The sequence below is a fragment of the Suricata suricatta genome, chromosome 17 (genome assembly GCF_006229205.1).
Source record: "Suricata suricatta isolate VVHF042 chromosome 17, meerkat_22Aug2017_6uvM2_HiC, whole genome shotgun sequence".
Classification (NCBI taxonomy): domain Eukaryota; kingdom Metazoa; phylum Chordata; class Mammalia; order Carnivora; family Herpestidae; genus Suricata; species Suricata suricatta.
Genome location: NC_043716.1, coordinates 20,700,422 through 20,720,904, shown reverse-complemented (window position 1 = coordinate 20,720,904; position 20,483 = coordinate 20,700,422). Strand labels below are relative to the sequence as shown.

Sequence of the window (20,483 nt, the reverse complement as noted above, 5' to 3'; positions counted from 1 at the left end):
AGGATGGAATGTGCAGGGGCAGCATGCAGGGGGAGATGAAGCCCTGGTCTGAGAGCAAGATCCAGCGAGGAAGAAAGCAAGCTACTGGGGGTGGGGTACAGTGGGGCACAAGCCACTGCAGGAACGTGGGAATGTCACAAGGTGGTCTGGAGCAGCTGTGAATGCGGCAGCATCCCATGGCCGGCGAGGCCACCTGGGTGATGGCTGTGGCACCCTGAGTGGCAGTTAGTGCCCAGCGTAAGAGAATTACACAGATGGTAAACTAAAGGTAACAAGGAGACCCAGAGGTCCCCGGAGTCTTGGGTGCCCATTCCTGTTCTGTCATGGGATTGTCACTACTCCTCTTTGGGCCTCAGTTTCCCTCTCTGGTTGGCCGTGACTACCTGGACTCCCGAGTTACATAAAAAAAAGAATGCTTGAGTGACTGGGGAGACCTCTGTGCAGAAATGACCTCTGTGGGCTCAAAATGCCCAAATGTCATGAGTGGCAGAGATTAGCCATCCCTAGCTTAACATATTGTTTCCTACCATGGTTGCAGAAATACGCCAGCCCCTCGTGGCGTGAGGATACAAAACATTAATTTCTCCTGAGGTCCTTGCTGCAAGCAGCAGTGCCAGCCGCCGCCCCCGCCCAGGCTTAGGCTCACCAACCCAATCTTCATTCAGGCAGATACCCTGGAGCCAGTTTGCTGCTCATTCCCAATCCTCCATGCTTCCTGCTTCTGTCTCTGCTACGTTCATCATCTTAATGTCCTAACTTCCCCCTGTAACTCTGACCCCCCTTTTCCTGCAGCCAAGACACAACTAATTAATTACATGACAGGCTCTCTAACCAAGAAAGGAGACCTTCCTTTAAAAAATGTGGTCAGTAAACAATTCTGATCATTTCTCTACTTTGCCTTTTATTATTCTTTCCCTGGTGTCCTCCTCACCCCCTCCCAGCCCCGGCTACAGCCCTCAGACTGATGGCCACAGCGCCGGTAACAGACAGGGGGGTTATTTCATACACTGGGGCACCAGGCTGGGGTACAGCTGGCAGGAAGAGAAGAGTAATTATATTGCATCTTGGAGCCACTGGCAATGAATTTCTGCATAAAGGACTAGATTTGCCATGTATTATTTACGCCAGCATCAATTTTCCCAGCTGGCTCTATTTACTGTGCAAATTCTCCACTGTCTGTTTATGGGCAAGGCCATGGTTCAGCACCTTTGGCTACTCTATACTGTAGAGGGGCCCTGCAAGGCACCATGCATAATAAACATGTAGCTGGATTCACTGTGGTCATATCCTCCCTTCCTGTTAAATTATATCCCTGGGACTGCAGGGAGCTCACAGCCTCACCTAGTCATGGTGATGCATGCAGGTGTGTGAAACCAAATCAGCAAGAGGAAAAAAAAGGAATAGCGTTCTTTGGAACCTCACAAGGGGAAACTGAAAAACAACCTTCTGGGGAGAAATTAGGTGGCTTTGGGGCTCAGGGAATTTTCTCTTTGTATTTAAAGAGCATGACAGGGGCGCCTGGGTGGCTCAGTTGGATAAGCATCTGACTTCAGATCAGGTCATGATCTCACGGTTCGTGGGTTCAAGCCCTGTGTCGGGCTCTGTGCTGACAGGTCAGAACCTGGAGCCTGCTTCAGATTCTGTGTCTCCCTCCCTCTCTGCTCCTCCCCAGCTCGCATTCGCTCACTCTCTGTCTTTCAAAAATAAGTAAGCATTAAAAAAAATTTAGGGGCACCTGGGTGGCTCAGTCGTTTAAGCGGCCAACTTCGGCTCAGGTCATGATCTCACAGCGTGTGGGTTTGAGCCCTGTGTTGGACTCTGTGCTGACAACTTGGAGCCTGAAGCCTGTTTCGGATTCTGTGTCTCCCTCTCTCTCTGCCCCTCCCCTGCTCACACTCTCTCTCTCTCAAAAATTAAATAAACACTAAATAAATAAATAAAAATTTAAAGAACATGACATAGATAAAGAAAGGTTTTGCATTTATAAGGTCACTTCCACCCAGTAACTCAGAGGCAAAGCTAGGGGAGCTCCATCTTACAGGTGGAAAAACAGAGGCTGAAATAACCGCAAACACACAAAAACAAACAGACTGAGGCTTTATGGCTCAGTCACTGGGTGAGGATGGAGCCCAGGTCAGTCACTAGCATGCCTCTTCAGAGATGCCCTAAGCTGGGTGAACTTGGCTCCCACTGGACACATACATGATAGAAATAAGGAAGGAAACTTGGCACCAGCATGGATTTCTGGGTCCGTCCACCACAGCATCCTCTCTCGCCTGTAGCTCTGTTTCCACAGGAGAAGCTGCGGAAACAGAGATGTCTCTTCAGTCCAGTCCAAAAGCTCTGACTTCAATCCCAAGCACTGGGTGGCAGTGAATAGGTGTCACTGTGCACAGAGCTGGGGGCCCAGGATGGCCCTCCCTTTCCTAATCAGTAGCACAGTCACATTTGATCTTGCTGTGACGTTGGGCTCTGTTCTGGAGTCCCCCAGGTCTCAATGTTTACCATCTCCTGGAAACCTGTGGGCTGGAAGAAGACAGGAGGGAAGCGTGAGTTTTTGAGTGAAGCAGCCCAAGCCGGTAGCCACTTTGGTTGCAGGGTCTCAGCATCCAAGACGTCTCTATAAGACATCTGGGCCCAGATTCCTGGCTTTCCCCTGGGGCCGGCTCACCAGACGAGGAGATTTGGTCAGATACGCCATGCGCCGACCGCCCGATGTTCCCGCCCCTTCCTCAATGTCCAGGAAAATCCGGGTGCTGGGTACGAAGCTCCAGGAGCGTCCAAGGGCAGGTTTGAGCTTCCCACTGTCCCTGTCTCGGGTCACGTGGTTGGTCACCTGAGGCAGAAAGAATCAAAGACTTACATATAATGCAAGTGTAGAGGACACATCAATTCCTACTGCTTCATTCTACAAGTGGGAAAACTGAGGCCTAAGCACGGCGAAATGACTTCCCTAATGCTCCATAAGTTAGTAACAGCGGGTTTCGAACTAGAACCGTGGGTCCTTACTTGTGCTCAACTGTTTCCACTAAATCACAATGTCTCAGGCTGGACTCGGACAGAAGGTGGTAGGGCATGTGTCTGAAAAAAGCAGCACTGTCTGCACTTTGCTGAAGGGAAGCCAGTGGTGAACGTGCACCTACTATACCCCCAACCGAGGTAGACAGGCATCATGAGACCACACCCACCCAGCCTTGTGTGTCAGGGAGCACCTCTGCGTGGGGGTGGTGGGGGTGGTCAGGGGAGCTTAAAAACGGAGGTCATAATCTGGTCAGTCAGTTCTACTCTGCCCAGGATAGTCAGAGGTAGGTGACATCAGACCCTCAACCAGAGGCAGGGGCTGTGGCTTGTTCGTCACTGAGTCCCCATTGCCTGAGCCAGAGGCACAAGCAGGTGATCACGTGCATCCTAAAGTCAGGAGAGGGAGGCCTTGGGACTCAAGAACACTGATGGGTGTACAAATTAGAATAACCTCCCTGGAAATTAGATGGCAATATCATATCTACACATTTAAAAATGCATGCACCCCTGGGGTGACTGGGTGGCTCAGTTGGTTAAGCATCTGACCAGCTCAGATGGTCTCATGGTTTGTGGGTTCGAGCTTCCACCAGGCTTTGTGCTGACAGCTCAGAGCTTGGAGCCTGCTTCAGATTCTGTCTACCTCTCTCTGCCCCTCCCCTGCTTGTCTGTGCTCTTGTTCTCAAAAATAAATAAACATTAAAAAAATGAAAATGTGTGCAACCCTGACTCAGGGAATATACTTTCAGGAGTTTGAGGAAATAATATGAAATGTGCAAAGAGATTTAGGTATCAGGGTGTTGCTCACTGGCATTTTCCTTAAAATAAGAAGAAAACCAGGAATGACCTACAGGCCCCAAATCAGGAAAAAGATTGTTACAGTATTGCAGGGGCTGGCAAACTACTACCCACAGGCCAAATCTGGCCCCCAAATTGTTTTTGAAAATCGAATTTGACTGGAACATAGCCACGGCCTTTGGCTCAAGTACTGTCTATGGCTGCTCCCATGCAATTTAGGCAGAGCTGAGGGGTTGCGATGCAAACCATATGGCCATAAAGCCCCAACTATTTACTGTCTGGTCCTTTACAGAAAACTTTGCCGACTCCTGTAACATGGGTATTAAATAAAATATTCAACTGCTAAAAAGGGCATTCGTAAAGCATCTAAAGACCTGGGAAATGGAATAAGATGAGCTTAAAAAAAATTTTTTTAAGTTTATTTATCATGAGAGACAGAGAGAGAGGGAGAAAGAGAAGCCCAAGCAGGCTCCATGCTGTCAGTGCAAAGCTCAACAGAGGGCTCAACCCCACAAACGGTGCGATCATGACCTGAGCTGAAATCAAGAGTTAGATGCTTAACCAACTGAGCCACCCAGGTGCCCTGAGTTTTTGTTGTTGTTGTTGTTGTTGTTTTTTAACAAGGTCACAGTTTAGTTGGAAAGCTGCTTAAAAATATATGTATATATGTAGAGAAAAAAATCCTTTGGAGATACACAAAAATATTAATATGCTTTCTGTGGATGTGGAGATTTATTGCAAATTTGATTCCTATATTTAACTATTTGTTGCCCTATAAGAATCATACAGACTTAAAAGGCAAAACTATTGGGACAGAAACCAGATTGGTGGTTGTCTGAGGCTAGCGGACCTTTCTGGGGTGACCAAAATAGTCTAGATCTTGACTGTGCCAGGGTAACAAGACTGGATGCAGTAGTATCTGTTAGCCAAACTTTAAATGAGGAGAAAGGCACTCTGTATGAATTATAGCTCAATAAACCTGTCTTAAAGTAAAAAGAAAAACAAGACTGTCCTTGACCCCTTGGCTATTTATGTCCGATCCCATCACAATCCAGTGCTCTAGATGACCCAGGGAAGTTGGGCCAGGACCCTTTCCTAAAGGGCCACTTTCAGGTTTCAGAAGTCTCCATTAAAGGAAGTAAGCGGCCAGAATTAGAAATTGAATTCACGCGCCCCCCTGGCAAAGCCCAAGGATCAGAGGCAAGAGCAGCAAGGGGCGGAGCCCAGTTCCTCACCACCACCGCCACGCCAACATCCCGGGCCAGGGTCTTCAGCTCTCGAGAGAGCTGCATCATCAAGGCCAAACCTGGAAGAGAAGCAGAGGGCAAGGGCAGCAGGGCACCCAAGACTAGGCTAGATGGGGACTGGATTTCAGAGCTCAGAGGCAAGGTCATGTCCTGGACCGCGGGCTCTGCCACACCTCTTACCTTCCCTCTGCTGACCTCCCAGAAGTGGGGAGACCACGGCAGTGACGGAGTCCACAACCACCACCTTCACAGTCGACGCACTGCTCACCTGGGGAGAAGCAGATGCCATGAACCAGTGAGCCTCTAGGGGGCGTCCATTACAGGCCGAGATTGCTCTTCTATCAGGAACTGTAAGAAGTAAGTTCCCTGCCCCCAAATATAGCTGTTGGGGTACCACAGACTTGGCAGTAAGGTCTTTTCCCCCAACCCCACCTCCTATGTAGATATAGGAGATTTTACTGAAGACTCGGGTGGATAGAGAGGTTTTAAATCACAGGATGTCACAGACACCCCAAAATAATTATATTTGAGAAATCCCTGTTCCAAGTTCTATGGCCCAAGCCATGAATTTTCTTTCTTTTCTCTTCTTATTTTATTTTTTAGAGAGAGAGCATACACACATGTGCAGGGGGGCGGGGCAGAGGTGGGAAGAGAGAATCGTTCTTTTTAAAAATTTTTTAATGTTTTTTATTTTTATTTTTGAGAGACAGAGAGAGTGCGAGCAGAGGAGGGTCAGAGAAAGAGAGAGAGAGACAGAATCTGAAGCAGGCTCCAGGCTCTGAGCTGGCTGTCAGCACAGAGCCCGATACGGGGCTTGAGCCCACGAACCATAAGATCATGACCTGAGCCGAAGCCAGCTGCTTAACTGACTGAGCCCCCCAGGCGCCCCTCTTTCTTTTTTTTAATGTCTATTTCTTTCGAGAGACAGCATGCCAACAGGGGAGAGGCAGAAAGAGAGGGACTTAAAGAATCCCAAGCAGGCTCCCAGCTATCAGCGCAAAGCCACATACAAGGTTAGATCTCCCAAACTGTGAGATCATGACCTGAGCCAAAATCAAGAGTAGGGTGCTTAACTGGCTGAGCCACCCAGGTGCCCCAAGGGAATTTTAAGCAGGCTCCATGCTCATGTGGAGCCCAACTTGGGCCTCGATCCCACAACCCTGGGATCACTAGCCGAGATGAAATCAAGACTTGGATGCTCAATTGATTGAGCCACCTGGGCACCCCTTAAGACTTTATTTTATTTTTTAAGTTTATTTACTTATTTTGAGAGGGGGAGAGAGAGGAGAGAGAGAGAGAGGGAGAGGGAGGGGGGAGAGAGAGAGAGAGAGAGAGAGAGCGCGTGCATGCATGAGCAGGGGAGGGGCAGAGAGAGAGGAGAGAGAGAATCCCAAGCACGCTCAGCATTGTCAGTGCAGACCCTGATATGGGGCTCAATCCCATGAACTGTGAGATCATGACGTGAGCCGATACCAAGAGTCAGCTGCTTAAGGAACTAAGCCACCCAGGCGCCCCTTAAGATTTTATGTTTAAGTAATCCCTGTACCCAACGTGTGGTTCGAACTCACAACCTTGAGATCAAGAGTTACATGCTCCACTCATTGAGCCAGCTAGGTGCTCCAGTCCCGAATTTCCTTAGTAGCCATCTTTCTCCTGATGGCCAGGTCTCCACCATCTTTCCAGGCCCCTCTTCTCCCTCTTCGGCCTACTCCCCAAATTCCTAACTTCCTGTGTGGAAGAGGTTAGTCTTCTCTTTACTTCATTGTCTCTTTCCAGATCATCATGCCTCTAGGGCCTCATCTTCCACATCTAAAGTGGTTCTAAATACAGACTATATAGACAGCCATCTGTTAAAACCATTAACCCGTATCCTTACACAAGTATTAGCATCTTGGACCTAACCTCCCTTACTCCTTATATCCAAGTCATTTGGCAATTCTGTTTTTACAGCTTTCTTTCTCACTTCATTTTGGCCAAATCTTGGAGATTCAGCATTATCTGGCCTGTCTTTTGCATATCTTCCTTATCTTCCAGTTTCTGACTCTCAGCCATCAGCTTGTCTAAGAGAAGATGGCAGAAAAGAGAGAAGCTAAAGCTGAAATTGGCTTAACTCTTCCTCACTCTGGGAGAGTGGGTTGAAATCTCTGGTGAAAATGGGGCCAGCCAGCCCGTCGCTGCTGGCAACTATGGAGGTATCAGGTCATCTGTGGCAGACAGACCCTAAAGCAGCCCCTTGGACCGCCACCTCCAAGGGTACAATCCCTCATATAATCCCCTCCCCCAACCATGAGTGAGCCTTATGGCTTGCTTCTAACTAATACAGTGTCAAAGGTGTTGGAATGGCACTCTCTTTCATAGGCCATGTTATATAGCAAAGGTAATGAGACATCACTCCTAAGATTACATTGTTATATGAGATTGCATGTTGCCTTTTGCTTCATTCTTGTGCTGTCTCGACGAAGCAAGTGGTCATGTTGTGAATTGCCTATGGAAAGGGCCACATGGCAGAGAACAATGGGCGGTGTGGACAACTGCCAGCAAGAAACTGGACCTACTAGGAAATGAATTCTGATGACAACCTGAGTGAACTTGTAAGTGGATTCTCCGTCAGTTGAGCCTCCAGAAAAGAATACGGCCCAGCTGCCATCTTGATTACAGACTACTGTGATCCTAAGCAGAGGCCTCAGCTAACTGGGCCAGACTCCTGACCCATAGAAATTGTGAGGTAGTAAACATGTGTTAAGTCATTAAATTTATGGTAATTCGTTATGCAATAGGATATATATTATCCCATTGGACTCCCAGTAAAAAATACAGTCATTTGACCTAGGAGTTGAGAGATTTGAGTTATTAGCTTAGGTCTTATCCTAATTACATGGTGACTATGAAGAACTTACTAAACTTCTCTGGCCCTCACTCTCCTCATCTCTAGAAATGAAGGTTGGATTAGATTTGGCTAGATGACGTCACGTCTCAACACACATGGGTCATAATCAGCTACAGCTCCTATGGCAAGTACCTGTTCAACTATTATATGTTGTAAAGTTTGTAAAAATGGTTTACATGCTACCTTGGGTACACCCATAGGAACATGTTATGCTTTGGGGTCAGAGTTTAACATAAATTGAGCTATTTGTTTTTTTAAATGAATTGAACTATTCTAAGATGTCTTTCTAAACCCAATAGCTTATAAATCAGTGCATCAAATCCTAAGCACCTAGCAAACATAGTACAATACCAACCCAAATGCCATTCTAAACCCCTCTTCCTGTTAACAGAATTCTGAAAGTTTTCAGATACTAGGCAGAAATCTCCTGATATCACAGAAGGTGAGCCCAATCCCTAGTCTAAGATACACATAAAACTCTGTTTTGGCCCAACTAGATGTAAAGCGAAGAAGTCTACTAGTGGGTTCTGGAGAGAGATTTTTCTTTCCTGATAAAGGGGAGAAGTGCAGAAAAGGGGCCATCTATTACTGCCCTGAACACCACTGTTGATGTGTGAAGACATAAGGCCTAGAGCTATTGCAGCCACTTTGCAATCATGAGGGGAAAGAGCAAGAGAATCAGACACACCAACGTAGAGCCCTGGTACTGTGGACCAGCCAACCTCCAGACTCATGTGAGATAATTAAATGTCCCCAAGGTCCACCTGTCTGTCAGGCAGCATCTATCACTTGCAGCTGAAAGTAATCCTAGGTGATCCTGTGGGGGAAGGAATGCAGGGCTGAATATGACATGATCCTTGCACTCAAGGGTCTTACTGTTTAGCGGGAAAGATGGGCATGCAAACCATGAGGCACTCAGGCATGGATTAAGCACTCAGGAAGCATTTCCATCCTGGAAGTGGCAAGCACAGCTGGAGTCACCAGACTGCACATCTGCATTTCCAAAGAGTCTGTCATTGGACATCTGCCCACATATAGATCGCCTGGCAAGCAGGGCGAAGCAGGAAGGGACAGAACAGCAGGCTCACCGGCTGGGACACAGCGCCTCGGAGGTCCTGCAGCACGTCAAACATCTGGAAGATGTCAAACGCACGAACCACCTGGATCCTCTGGAGAGCTCCTGCCTAAAGGGGTGGGAAAAGAAGGAGGGGCTTTGGATAAGAGGGAGCAGGGGATCAAGCAAGATGCAGAGGGATTTTAAATCTGAGCAAACACACCTAGACATAAGGACTCAGGTCCAAGATGGCAAATGGGCTTTGTCTACTGGGCCAGTTCTCACAGTGGTGGTTGCCTGGGTGCTGACCTACAAAGCCAAGTCAGACCGCTGTGGGGAAGAACGGCAGGCAGGTCTGATTAGGAACGGCTGCCGAGGGCAAGAGATGGGAAGGAAACCCAGGCGCTGGGTGTTTGCCAGCCATGAACTAGGGTGTGCGAGGAGTTGGGTTACCCAGAAGATCGGTGCGGGTAGCATCCCAGCTGGGACAACGTCATAACAGGGAAGCTTGAAGAGTTCAGGAGGTATTAATAGATTATTAAATGGCCACAATTCTTGCAATATAAGGGATGATTGGGTCTTCTTGTGTCAGAACCTCAAAGGAACTCAACCCTCCTGCCCCTTACCTGCTCCTCCTCATCTGGGGTTCTGGCCTGCAGCAGCTGGAGGAGGCGGGAGGCTGTCAGTCCTCCACTGGAATCAATGTATACAACGTTCTGCTGCAAGCCATAGGCCACATTTGCAGCCACACAAAGACATACCTGAAAAGACAAGGCATTGGGAGAACTTGAGCCCCCAAAGCAGGCCCAGAATAACTCCCCACCAAATGCTGTCCAAATCCCAGTGACGCGAATGGGCCAAGTTCAAGCCCCACTCCTCATCACCCAACCTCTCTCTTCCAAGCCCTGAATCCTAAGCACATAGGCAGAAACTCCCTCAGGGATATGGAGAGATGCACCCACGTCCTCCCGTCCTCCTGGCTGCTGGCCGCACGTGTACCTGGGTTTTGCCGCTACCTGGGCCTCCTACAATTTCAGTCACTTCTCCAGTGTAGAGACCAGCATCAAGCAGTTTGTCCAGGCTGATGAAAGAAGAGGAGGAAGGAAGAGAATCAACCCAGGGGACTGGAGGGAATAGAGGGGAGTAGGAACCAACAAGAAAAGCAAGGCACTCCTTCCCAGATGGTTCTGAACACCTCTGGGGAAAGAGGGCATGGCTACAAGATCCTGCTTGGGCCCCTCCCCATCCGTTCACTCTCAGCCTAAAGATCACTCCCTACAGAGGTCTCTGCTGCCCCATCAAAAGGTCCTCCTTCCTGGCCTGAATCTCAATCCCTCATGGGTTTCCTTTAAACTCCAAAGTCATTAGAGATTCATTAGGAAGTTGCAGAAAAACAATTTTACAGTGGGGTTGCGTGTACCCTTCCCCTCACTGCCCCTAACAGTAGCCTCCTGCAGTACATGGCGAGGTGCCCCTAATGCAATCCACAGAGCTTATGCAGATTTCCCCAGTGTTACGTGTGTGCCCGTATGCAGTTCTGTGCAATCTTATCACACAGGCAGGTTTACGCAACCACCACAATCAAGATAAAAGAATATTTCCATCACTACAAGGCTCCCTTGTGCCACCCTTTTACAGCCATACTCTCCAAGCCACCCCTCCCTGGAAACCACCAACCTGTTCTCCATCTCTATTATGTTGTTTCAAGAATGTTACGTGCATAGAATCGCACTGTGTAGCCATTGTGCGGGCTTCTTTTGCTCAGCATCATTCCCTTGAGATCCATCCAAGGTGTTGTATCCATAGCTGTTTCTTTTCATTGCTGAGAAGTAGCCCGGGGTACGGAAGTACCATGTCTGTTTAACCATTCACCACTGAAGTCTGTTTTAGCTGTTTCCAGTTTGGGACAATTATGAATCAAACTGCTATGAACATTTGTGTACAGGTTTTTGTATAAAAAACCTGTTTTCATTTCTCCGGAATAAATGCATAAGAATATAACTCCGAGTGGGCGCAGTAGAGCATGCAACTCTTGATCTTGTGGTTGTAAGTTCGACCCCCATGTTGGGTGTGGAGATTACTTAAAAATAAAATATTTAAAAAAAGAAAAGAATACAACTGTTGGGTTGTATGGTAAGCACATATGACACTACTAAACTCTTTTCCAGAGTGGCTATGCCATTTTACTATCCCACTAACAATGTATGAGTAATCCAGTCTCTCCACATCCTTACCAGCATTTGGCATTTATCACTACTTTTTGAATATTTATTTTTGAGAGAGACAGAGAGAGAGAGAGACAGAAATCCAAAGCAGGCTCCAGGCTCTGAGCTGTCAGCAGAGCCTGATGTGGGGCTCAAACCCACAAACCATAAGATCATGACCTGAGTTGAATTCTGACACTTAACAAACAGATCTCCCTAGGCACCCCTATCACTACTTTTTATTGTAGTCATTCTGGTAGGTGTGCAATAATAGCTCATTATGGGTTTTTTTTTGTTTTATTGTCTTTTATAAATGTTTGTTTCTTTTTGAGAGAGAGAGACAGAGAGAGGGAGAGAGAGAGAGAGAGATTGGAGTGGTGGAGGGGCAGACAGGAAGGGAGACAATCTCAAGCATGCCGTGTACTGTCAGTTCAGAGCCCTACACAGGGCTTGAACTCACAAACTCTGAGATCATGACCTCAAGCCGAAATCAAGAGGCAAACCCTTAATTGACAGAGCCACCCAGGTGCCTCTTATTGTGGATTTAATTTGTATTTCCTTAATAACTAATAATGTTGACATCTTTTCATGTGATCATTTGCCATCATGAATTGGTGAAATACCTGTTCATGTCTTTTGTCCATTTGCTAACTGGATTATTTCACCATTGAGGGTCTTTTTTTAAGTTTATTTATTTATTTTGGGAGAGAGAAAACTTGTGCATGTGTGCACATGTACACGTGGGAGGTGTGCAGAGAAAGAGAGAGAGAGGGAGAGAGAGAGAGAGAGAGTCCCAGCAGGCTCCGTGCAGAGTCTGAAGTGGAACTCGACGAGGGGCTTGAACCCACAAACCGTGAGATCATGACCTGAGCCAAAATCAAGAGTCAGACACTCAACTGACTGCGCCACCTGGGCGCCCCACTGAGTTTTAAGATTTCTTTATATATTCTAGATGCAAGTCCTTTGTTGAGTATGTGGCTTGCAAATAGTTTCCTCACTCTATAGCTTGTCTTTTTGTTCTCTTTTGCAGGGAAGAAGTTTTAAATTTTGGTTGGTTTTTATCTTAAATTTTTTTGATTAAAAATTTTATCTTTTTTTAATTGATCACACTTTTGGTGTCATGTCCAAGAACCCTCTACCTAGCCTTAGTTCTCAAAGATTTTCTATGTTTTGTTCTAAAAGCTTGACAGTTTTAGGGCACCTGGCTGGCTCAGTGGAAGCATGCAACTCTTGATCACAGGGCTGTGAGTTTGAGTCCCACACAGAGTCTAGAGATTACTTTATTTTTTTTAATTATTATTTTTTAAAATGTTTTATTTATTTTTGATACAGAGAGAGACAGAGCATGAGAGGGGGAGGGGCAGAGAGAGAAGGAGATACAGAACCGGAAGCAGGCTCCAGGCTCTGAGCTGTCAGCACAGAGCCTGACGCGGGGCTCGAACCCAGGAACATGAGATCTGACCTGAGCCGAAGTCGGAGGCTCAACCGACTGAGCCACCCAGGTGCCCCTAGAGATTACTTTAAATAACATCTTGAAAAATAAAAATAAAACCTTGATGGTTATACATTTAAGTCCATGATCCATTTTCAAGTTTTGTGTGAGATGAGAAGTTTAGGCTTATTTATTATCCCGTGATGCCCAACAGCTCCAGCACCTGTGATGAAAGGTTATATCCTCCTCCACTGAAGTGTTTTTGCACCTTGGTCAACAATCAGTCCGACATGACTGTGGGCATACTGCTAGGTTCTCTACGCCACTCCACTGATCTGTGTGTCTCTCGCTTGGCCAATCCCACACTGGTCTTGATTACTGCTTTATAGCAAGCCTTCGCGTCTGGAACAGTGATTCCTCCAACTTTACCCTTTTTCAAATTGTTTGAGCGATTCTACATTAGCTTTTCCATTTAATTCTTAGAATAAGCCTTATTTCTACCATCAAAAAAAAAAATCGGCTGGGACTTTGATACGAACTGTATGAAGTTTATAAGGCAGTTTGTGGAGAACTACGGTCTTTACTCTGCCAATCCACGAGTCCAGGGGGTCTCTCCATTATTTGGGTCATCTTTCATTTCTTTCATCAGCAAGTTTGAATTGTCAGCGTACAGCTCCCATATCTGCTTCGTTAGATTTAGACTTAAGCATTTCATTTTCTTTGAGGCAATTGTAAATGGTATTATGTTTTAATTTTCCAATTCCACATGTTCATTTTCAGTATATAGGAATGCAATTGATTTTTATGTGCTGATCTTGTATCCTGCGTCCTTGCTGAATTCACTTGGTTCTAGGAGTTGGTAATTATTTTCTATTTGCTTGTTTTTGTCTGTCTTCCCCATTTGGCACAGAGCACCCAGGGGCAAGGACCGGGCTCCGACATTGGCAGAGTGCCGGAAACACGGGAGACGCACAATGAATGTTCCCAGAGAAACAAGTGATAGAAGAGTACCATCTAGTTCCTATATTGCCAAAACCCTTGCTGTGGAAGCCTTGGGATAAACTCAAGACACAGCCAATTCCTAACCTACGTCCTGTCCTTGAACCACTATGGAAACAAGTCACTAGCCACCCTCCACTCTCTGCCCAACCTTTGGGCTTATCGCTTCTCTACCTTCCCCACAGCCCATACTACTGGCTCCAATGTCCTGACCTCATGCATCCCTTTTCCAGCCCTGCAAACCCCTTCCCAGGCCCCAGTACTCTGAAGCGGTTCTTAAAGACCTCCCCTGGCCTCCTGTCAACACCAAGCATCACCTCAGTAAACACCCCATCTGTTTCGATCCCAAGGACTCCATGATTATAAGCACAGGTCCCTGCCCAGCAAAACATTCTGGTCACCATTCAAGAGGCCTGTGGCTTGTCCCACTGGGACCAGACAATCCCAGGCCCCATCAAGGCAGTGGTTCTCCTGGTGTGGTCCCCAGACAAGCAGCACCAGCAGCCCCTGGGAACTGGTGTGAAATGCAAACTCTCAGGCCCCACCTGACATCCGATGCATCAGAAACTCCAGGGACTGTATCTGCGTTTCAACAGTCTCTTAGGTGATCTGGATGTGTGCTCACATTTGAAAACCACTAGGCTAGACCAGTGATTCTCAATCCTGCCTGCATATGAAAGTCACCAGAGGAATTTTGAAAAAGAGGTCTCCATCAGCAGTTCCCAAACTTGTCCACACCCTGGAGTCACCTGGGAACATCAAAAACTACTGATGCCCAGGGCACCTGGGTGGCTCAGTCAGTGAGCATCTGACTTCAGTTCAGGTCATGATCTCACAGTTTGAGTTCGAGCCCCACATTGGGCTCTGCGCTGACAGCATGGAGCCTGGGGTCTGCTTTGCATTCTGTGTCTCCCTCTCTCTCTCTCCCCTCCCCCCACTCATGTTCTGTTTCTCTCTCAAAAATAAATAGACATTGAAAAAAAGTGTTAAAAAAAAAAAAACTACCGATGCCTGTGTCCCATCCTCAAAGAATGTGATTTAATTGGGCCGCTGGAGATGTGGGCTTTAGAATGTTTAAAGATTCCTCAAGTGATTCTAACGCCCAGACATGTTTGGGACCCACCGACCTAGACTAATTAAGTCAGAATTTTTCTTAACCTCCCATTTGATTCTAACGTGTAGCCTGGGCTAAACAACTGGTACTGGCTCTCCAGAAAAGAATCTATCTCATTCTTGTTTTTTAATGTTTTTTAATTTATTTTTGAGAGACAGAGAAAGACAGCACGAGCAGGGAAGGGTCAGAGAGAGAGGGAGATACAGAATCTGAAGCAGGCTCCAGGATCTGAGCTGTCAGCACAGAGCCCGACGTGGGGCTCGAACCCACGAACCATGAGATCATGACCTGAGCTGAAGCCGGATGCTTAACCGACTGAGCCACCCAGGCGCCCCTCAGTCTCATTCTTGGCCATGAGAGCCACGCTGCAAAAGGAATTCCCAAATCCCCCTCTCAGCTGACTTCTTACCTGCGTTCCTGTGTTTTCATGTCATGCCTCCTACTGCCCACAGGCCTCTCCTATGTGACCACGGAGACCCCTGCCTGCCTTGTGCAGCGGAAACACACCCAGCTCTTACCACTATTTCCAAATACACTTCTGAGAGTTAGCCTCCACCTCTCCCTTGGGATTGGCTTTTAGTCTTTTTTTTTTTCTTCCAGCTGTTCATTCCAACATGGCCTAAACACCTCACATTTCCTGAAAGGCCTTACTCCAAAACGAGGGAGGTACAGAGATGAATAAGACCCAGCTCCAGTCTTCAGGGACCACCTATCTCCCTCAGTCCATACAGCTTCTTCCAAGGTCTACTTCATGCTCTATTGTCCTTGTAAAGACTCACATTGCACATCAGGCTCTGAGATGGCCTACAGAAAAGAAACTCTCTAATTTGGGTTAATGAAGCATTTCCCCAGTGTGACAACAGGACTCTCCACCTCCCTTCTAAAAGTTACATCTGGTTGCCATCCAGAGAACGCAGTGAGGAGGGCAGAAACCCAGCACGTCGTGATTCCTCATGGCCACATCCCACCAGGAAGCAAGGCCTGCTGCATGTCTCCTGCCGTCACCTGCCCTTGACGGGACTCACGCACCCCACCGCCGCCATCTCGGTCTTGGCCTCACTCCTGCAAGCCTCTCTAGTCCGCCCCACCCTGCACACCTCTGCCCCGTGCCCGCAGCTCGCTTTCACATCACGGCCTCCCTCCTGGAGGAAGGCAACAGGGTAGACGGGTCCGAGTCAGCAATGTGACAAGTATGGCCTCAAGGGCCTGGTCTGCCACTTCCTAGCTGTGCAAACTTGCACACATCACTTTTTTGGGGGGGGTATGTTTATTTATTTTTTAATTTTTTATGTGTTTTATTTACTTTTGAGAGACAGAGAGCTAGCATGAACAGGGGAGGGTCAGAGAGAGAGGGAGACACAGAATCGGAAGTAGGCTCCAGGCTCTGAGCTGTCAGCACAGAGACCGATGCGGGGCTTGAACCCATGAACCGTGAGATTATGACCTGAGCTGAAGCCGGACGCTTAACCAACTGAGCCACCCAGGCGCCCCCTTGCACACATCACTTAACTGGAGTCCCAGTCTCCTCATCTAGCAGATGGTGGGTTTAACTGTGATTCACCCATTGGTGGTTGTGGGGAACAAAGGAGATCATGTACTGTGGAGCACAGTACTAGGCACTCAGAGAAAGCCCATCCGTTCCTCAATGCCCACGGCCTGCCTCGGCCACGGAGCTTTCCAGAACCACTGATTTCCTTTTCAACGCCCTTCTGCAGCCACAATCCTGACCATTTATCACTTGACTGCTCTCTAAATGCTTCCTCTGCTCACGTTGCTTTTAGAAGCTCCCTAAGCCCAAAGGCCAGGTTGGCTTCTGGTTAATCACGCCCTCCTTACGCTGCCTCCACACCTTCGTACACCTCTCTTCTGTCCACCTGCTCTCCTATCTACTCACTAGACCCCACATCTATTAAGGGCAGGAGCCGTGCCACACTGGGACACCTCTCATCTGCACATATCTGGCACCTAGTAGGCATACTAGGATAAAAGATGGATGGGGGTGCCTGGGTGGCTCAGTTGGTTAAGCGTCTGACTTCAGCTCAGGTCAGATCTTGCGGTTCGTGGGTTCAGGCCTCATGTAAGGCTCTGTGCTGACAGCTCCCTCTCTCTCTCTCTCTCTGACCCTCCCCTGCCCCCTGCTCATGCTTTCTCTCTCTGTCTCTCAAAAATAAAAAAGACACTAAAAAAAAAAAAAGAGATGGATGAGAGACTGGGACCCCCATCCAGGAGGACAGGAGGAGCGAGCACCATGCTGTATGAACCTTGCCAAGAAAACATGTTAGGGAAACAGCAATGGCCAAACCAATCCAGAGACCGCTCTGGTGGCAGAGTTCCTCATCAAATTCTGCACCAACAGGCCAGGAGAGCGGTCAGACTCCCTTGGCCAGAAAACGGCTGTGGTCTTCCAACTCTTTCTCCTCCAAAACCATGCAGCAGAGTGTAACTACTCCTCCACGGAAGCTCTCTCTGCCCTCATGCCGGGTATGGGGCACACATCCGGCTCTGATCAAGCATCCCAGGTCCATTCCCACCACTCCACCCCCCTCAATTCTCTAGGGCTAAACTCAGGCTTGGTTAATAATCACTAACTCACAGGGTCACTGAAGAGATTACATAACGTAACATCAGTGGCTGGCACGTAGGAGGCATTCAATGAGCCTGCTATGTTCACTCAGTCCTGCCACGTTCTCTTGCCCTATCCTTTTTTGTTTTTGTTTTATTTATTTTTGAGAGACAGAGCGCAAGTGAGGGAGGGAGCAGACAGGGGGGCGACAGAGGATCAGAAGCAGGCTGTGCACTGACAGCAGGAACCTGATGTGGGGCTCAAACTCACAGTGAGATCATGACCTGAGCCGAAGTCAGATGCTCAACTGACTGAGCCACCCATGTGCCCCTTGCCCCATCCTTAAGTGAAATGGGAATCAGGGCCAAGAAAGAGTTGCTCTGACCTGCTGAATAATAATGAAACACTGACATCTTGTGTTACAGGATAGTGGTTCTCAACCAGAAGCAACTGTGCCCCCACAGGGATCATCTGGCAATATGTGGAGACATTTTTGATTGTCACAACATGGGGGAAAGGGAGGTACAACTGGTATCTATTGAATAGAAGCCAGAGATGCTGCCAAAAATCCTATAATGCACAGGATAGACAATTCCCCCCCGACCCCCCGACAATAATTACAAAACCCAAACTGTCAGAAGTGTGAAGTCAAGAAGCCCTGTCATAGGGTAAGAGAACTCAGAAGTCCTGACCATCTGCTCATGTTGCCCTCATCACTGATCAAAAATCCCTGCTCTCCGGGGCGTCTGGCTGGCTCAGCCGGTTAAGCCTCAACTTCGACTGGGGTCATGATCTCACCGTTCTGTGGGTTGGAGCCCAGCATCGGGCTCTGTGCTGGCAGCTCAGAGCCTGGAGCCTGCTTCGCATTCTGTGACTCTCTCTTGGCCTCTCCCCCTCCCTCACACTCTGTCTCTCTCTCTCTCTCAACAATAAATAAACAATTAAAAAAAACAAAATACTGGGGCGCTTGCGTAGCTTAGTCGGTTAAGCTTCCGGCTTCAGCTCAGGTCATGATCGCACGGTTCGTGGGTTTGAGCCCCGTGTCAGGCTCTGTGCTGACAGCTCAGAGCCTGGAGCCTGCTTCAGATTCTGTATCTCCCTCTCTCTCTCTGACCCTCCCCTACTCGCGCTGTCTCTCTGTCTCTCAAAAATAAATTTAAAAAATTAAAAAATTAAAAAAAAAGAAACTGTTTAAATACAAAACCCTGCTCTCTCTAGATTCAAGCATCAAAGGCCGCCCTGGAGACAGCCCTGTCCTCCAGCCTCTCGCTTTCTTCCCCAAGTACAAACCTTGCAATGCCGGTGGACAGGATGGCGGTGGAAGTCTTCAGTTCCTCGTACAGATCTGCGCCGTTGAAGGGGAAAGCTGAGAACTGAGCCAGCAGCACCCTTCTGAGGGCAACCAGGGCCTACGGAAGGGGCGGGGCAACTCAAGATGGGGCCGGAACCGATCTATCTGAAGCAGCCCCTGCAATGACCCGCCAAGGGAGGGGCATCCCAGGGACTCAAATGCTGCGCCGTCCCCCCCCCCCCCCGCCAGTTATCAATCTCTGGGAACGCTTTGCTCCCTTGGTTCAGGGTTGAGCATTTAGAGACACCCAAGTTTGGAGCATGGAGACTGTCAGCTCACCTTGTAAGACAAGCCACACTTCTGGGCTACGTCCTCCAGGTCTGCAGAAACCAGGTCCACCACTGAAAACAAAGCACACGTGGTTGATTGGCAGGAAGGGAGGTGCCGGGCTTCCCACTCCTGGCTTTTCTTCTGTAAAGCGGGTGAGACGGTTCTACCTCGGGGCAGGCCTACGTGATAGCACAGAGACGCAGGACCTGGCGAGGCGCCTGGCACCCAGTAGGGGTCCTGCCCTCCCCAGGGACTCGGCTGGCCTCAATCCAGCCTTCCCGAGCCTCCGCAGGGCAGTGCGGGCGGTGCAGGAGGCGTGCAGGGGCGGCCCCTCCTAAGCACGCCTAGCCTAGTCCGTGCGGTGCCCAGCTGGGTGGCGCGCACGCGGTCACCTGTCTTGATCCCGCGGCTTCTCAGAAGCTGGACGGTGTCCTGGGTGAGGCCCGGGCACAGCCCGGCCCTGAGCACGCCCATGTTCCCTGAGGTCCGGGTCACGCCGGGCTCGGGGCTGGTCGTCCCGCGGGCATCTGCGGGGCCCTCTCCCTTCACCTGGCGGCACCTCTTTCCAGACGGCTCGCGGGTAACGGCGCGGAGGGGGCGCCCCCGCGGGGTCCACGCACCACAGCCCAGCAGCTCGCGCCACGCCGCGCTTCCGCCTTCCAGGCGCCAGGGCCTGGACTGCAGCGCCACCTGCTGGCCGCGCGGCGACAGGGTGGTTGGGGCGGAGCCGCGCGCGGGGGCGGGATCCAGTCCCCAGCCGCCTGGCGCTCCACCCCCGTGCCCCTCCCCCGGCATCCTCCGGACTGGACTCGCTCCCCGCCTAACACGCCCCGCGTCCCGCACCCGCACACCCTCCTGGGGTGCTCCGTAGACCGTGCTGCGCGTCCCCGGGCGTCGCCTTCTGTTCTAAACACCTGGCCGCGGAGTTCGCCCCGACGGACCATCTCTACGCTTAGGCACCTCCCTCCCTGTTAGTGGGGAGGACAATGAAGAGGAGTGAAAAATACGGGGTAATTACAGATGTCTGTGATAGGTGCTAATAAGCAGCAGAGTGCACAGAGGACATCTGCGTCTCTGTTTTTGAAACAACACTTTCTTTTTTGAATAACAGCAAAAAACCCTGATGATTGGAACACAGAAGATATGATTTGGCATTTTTAAGTGTCCTTTGCTTTGTCTCATCCTTTGGAAAACATAAAACAGCTTTACAGGGTTATCTCCTCACAACTCATTTCACAGTGGAGGAAACTGAGGCTCAGGGGGGTGAAGTCACTTGCCAAAGGTTTACACAACCTGTGGGTGCAGAGCAGGACTTAGAGTGAACAAATCCACACGTGAGTGCAAAGCCACTCTAACCACTCCCAGAGTTGTGTGTTGGTTTTCCTATGGTAAGGTGATTTCCTTGAGAACAGAAATATGTCTGGCACATATTTGTATATCTCTGCAGCACCCACCCCCCATTGTCACTCGACACACAAAGACACTCAGGGTGAGGATGTGGCATATGTAGAGTTCTAGCAGAAAATCCTGGTTGTATGTAGGCTGT

At 48.9% G+C, this 20,483-nt stretch overlaps 1 protein-coding gene across 1 annotated transcript; it reads right to left on the bottom strand.

The window, feature by feature from the left end:
* Positions 1-1,959: 1,959 nt before the first annotated feature.
* RAD51D (RAD51 paralog D) lies at positions 1,960-19,629 on the bottom strand. Its single transcript, XM_029927693.1, has 10 exons — positions 19,330-19,629; positions 18,947-19,008; positions 18,607-18,725; positions 10,004-10,085; positions 9,631-9,765; positions 9,039-9,134; positions 5,244-5,331; positions 5,052-5,122; positions 2,672-2,836; positions 1,960-2,526 (listed from the first exon to the last, which is right to left on the bottom strand). Exons 1-10 carry the CDS (start codon positions 19,409-19,411, stop codon positions 2,443-2,445), a joined length of 984 nt encoding a protein of 327 aa, XP_029783553.1. The 5' UTR covers positions 19,412-19,629; the 3' UTR covers positions 1,960-2,442.
* Positions 19,630-20,483: the final 854 nt, after the last annotated feature.

Coding starts and splice junctions, on each gene's coding strand:
- RAD51D (XM_029927693.1), bottom strand. CDS start 19,411: ATGGGCGTGCTCAGGGCCGGGCTGTGCCCGGGCCTCACCCAGGACACC. Junction 18,726..18,946: donor AGTGTGGCTTGTCTTACAAG/GTGAGCTGACAG, acceptor CCCCTTCCGTAG/GCCCTGGTTGCCCTCAGAAG. Junction 2,837..5,051: donor ATGTTGGCGTGGCGGTGGTG/GTGAGGAACTGG, acceptor TTTCTGCCTCAG/GTGACCAACCACGTGACCCG.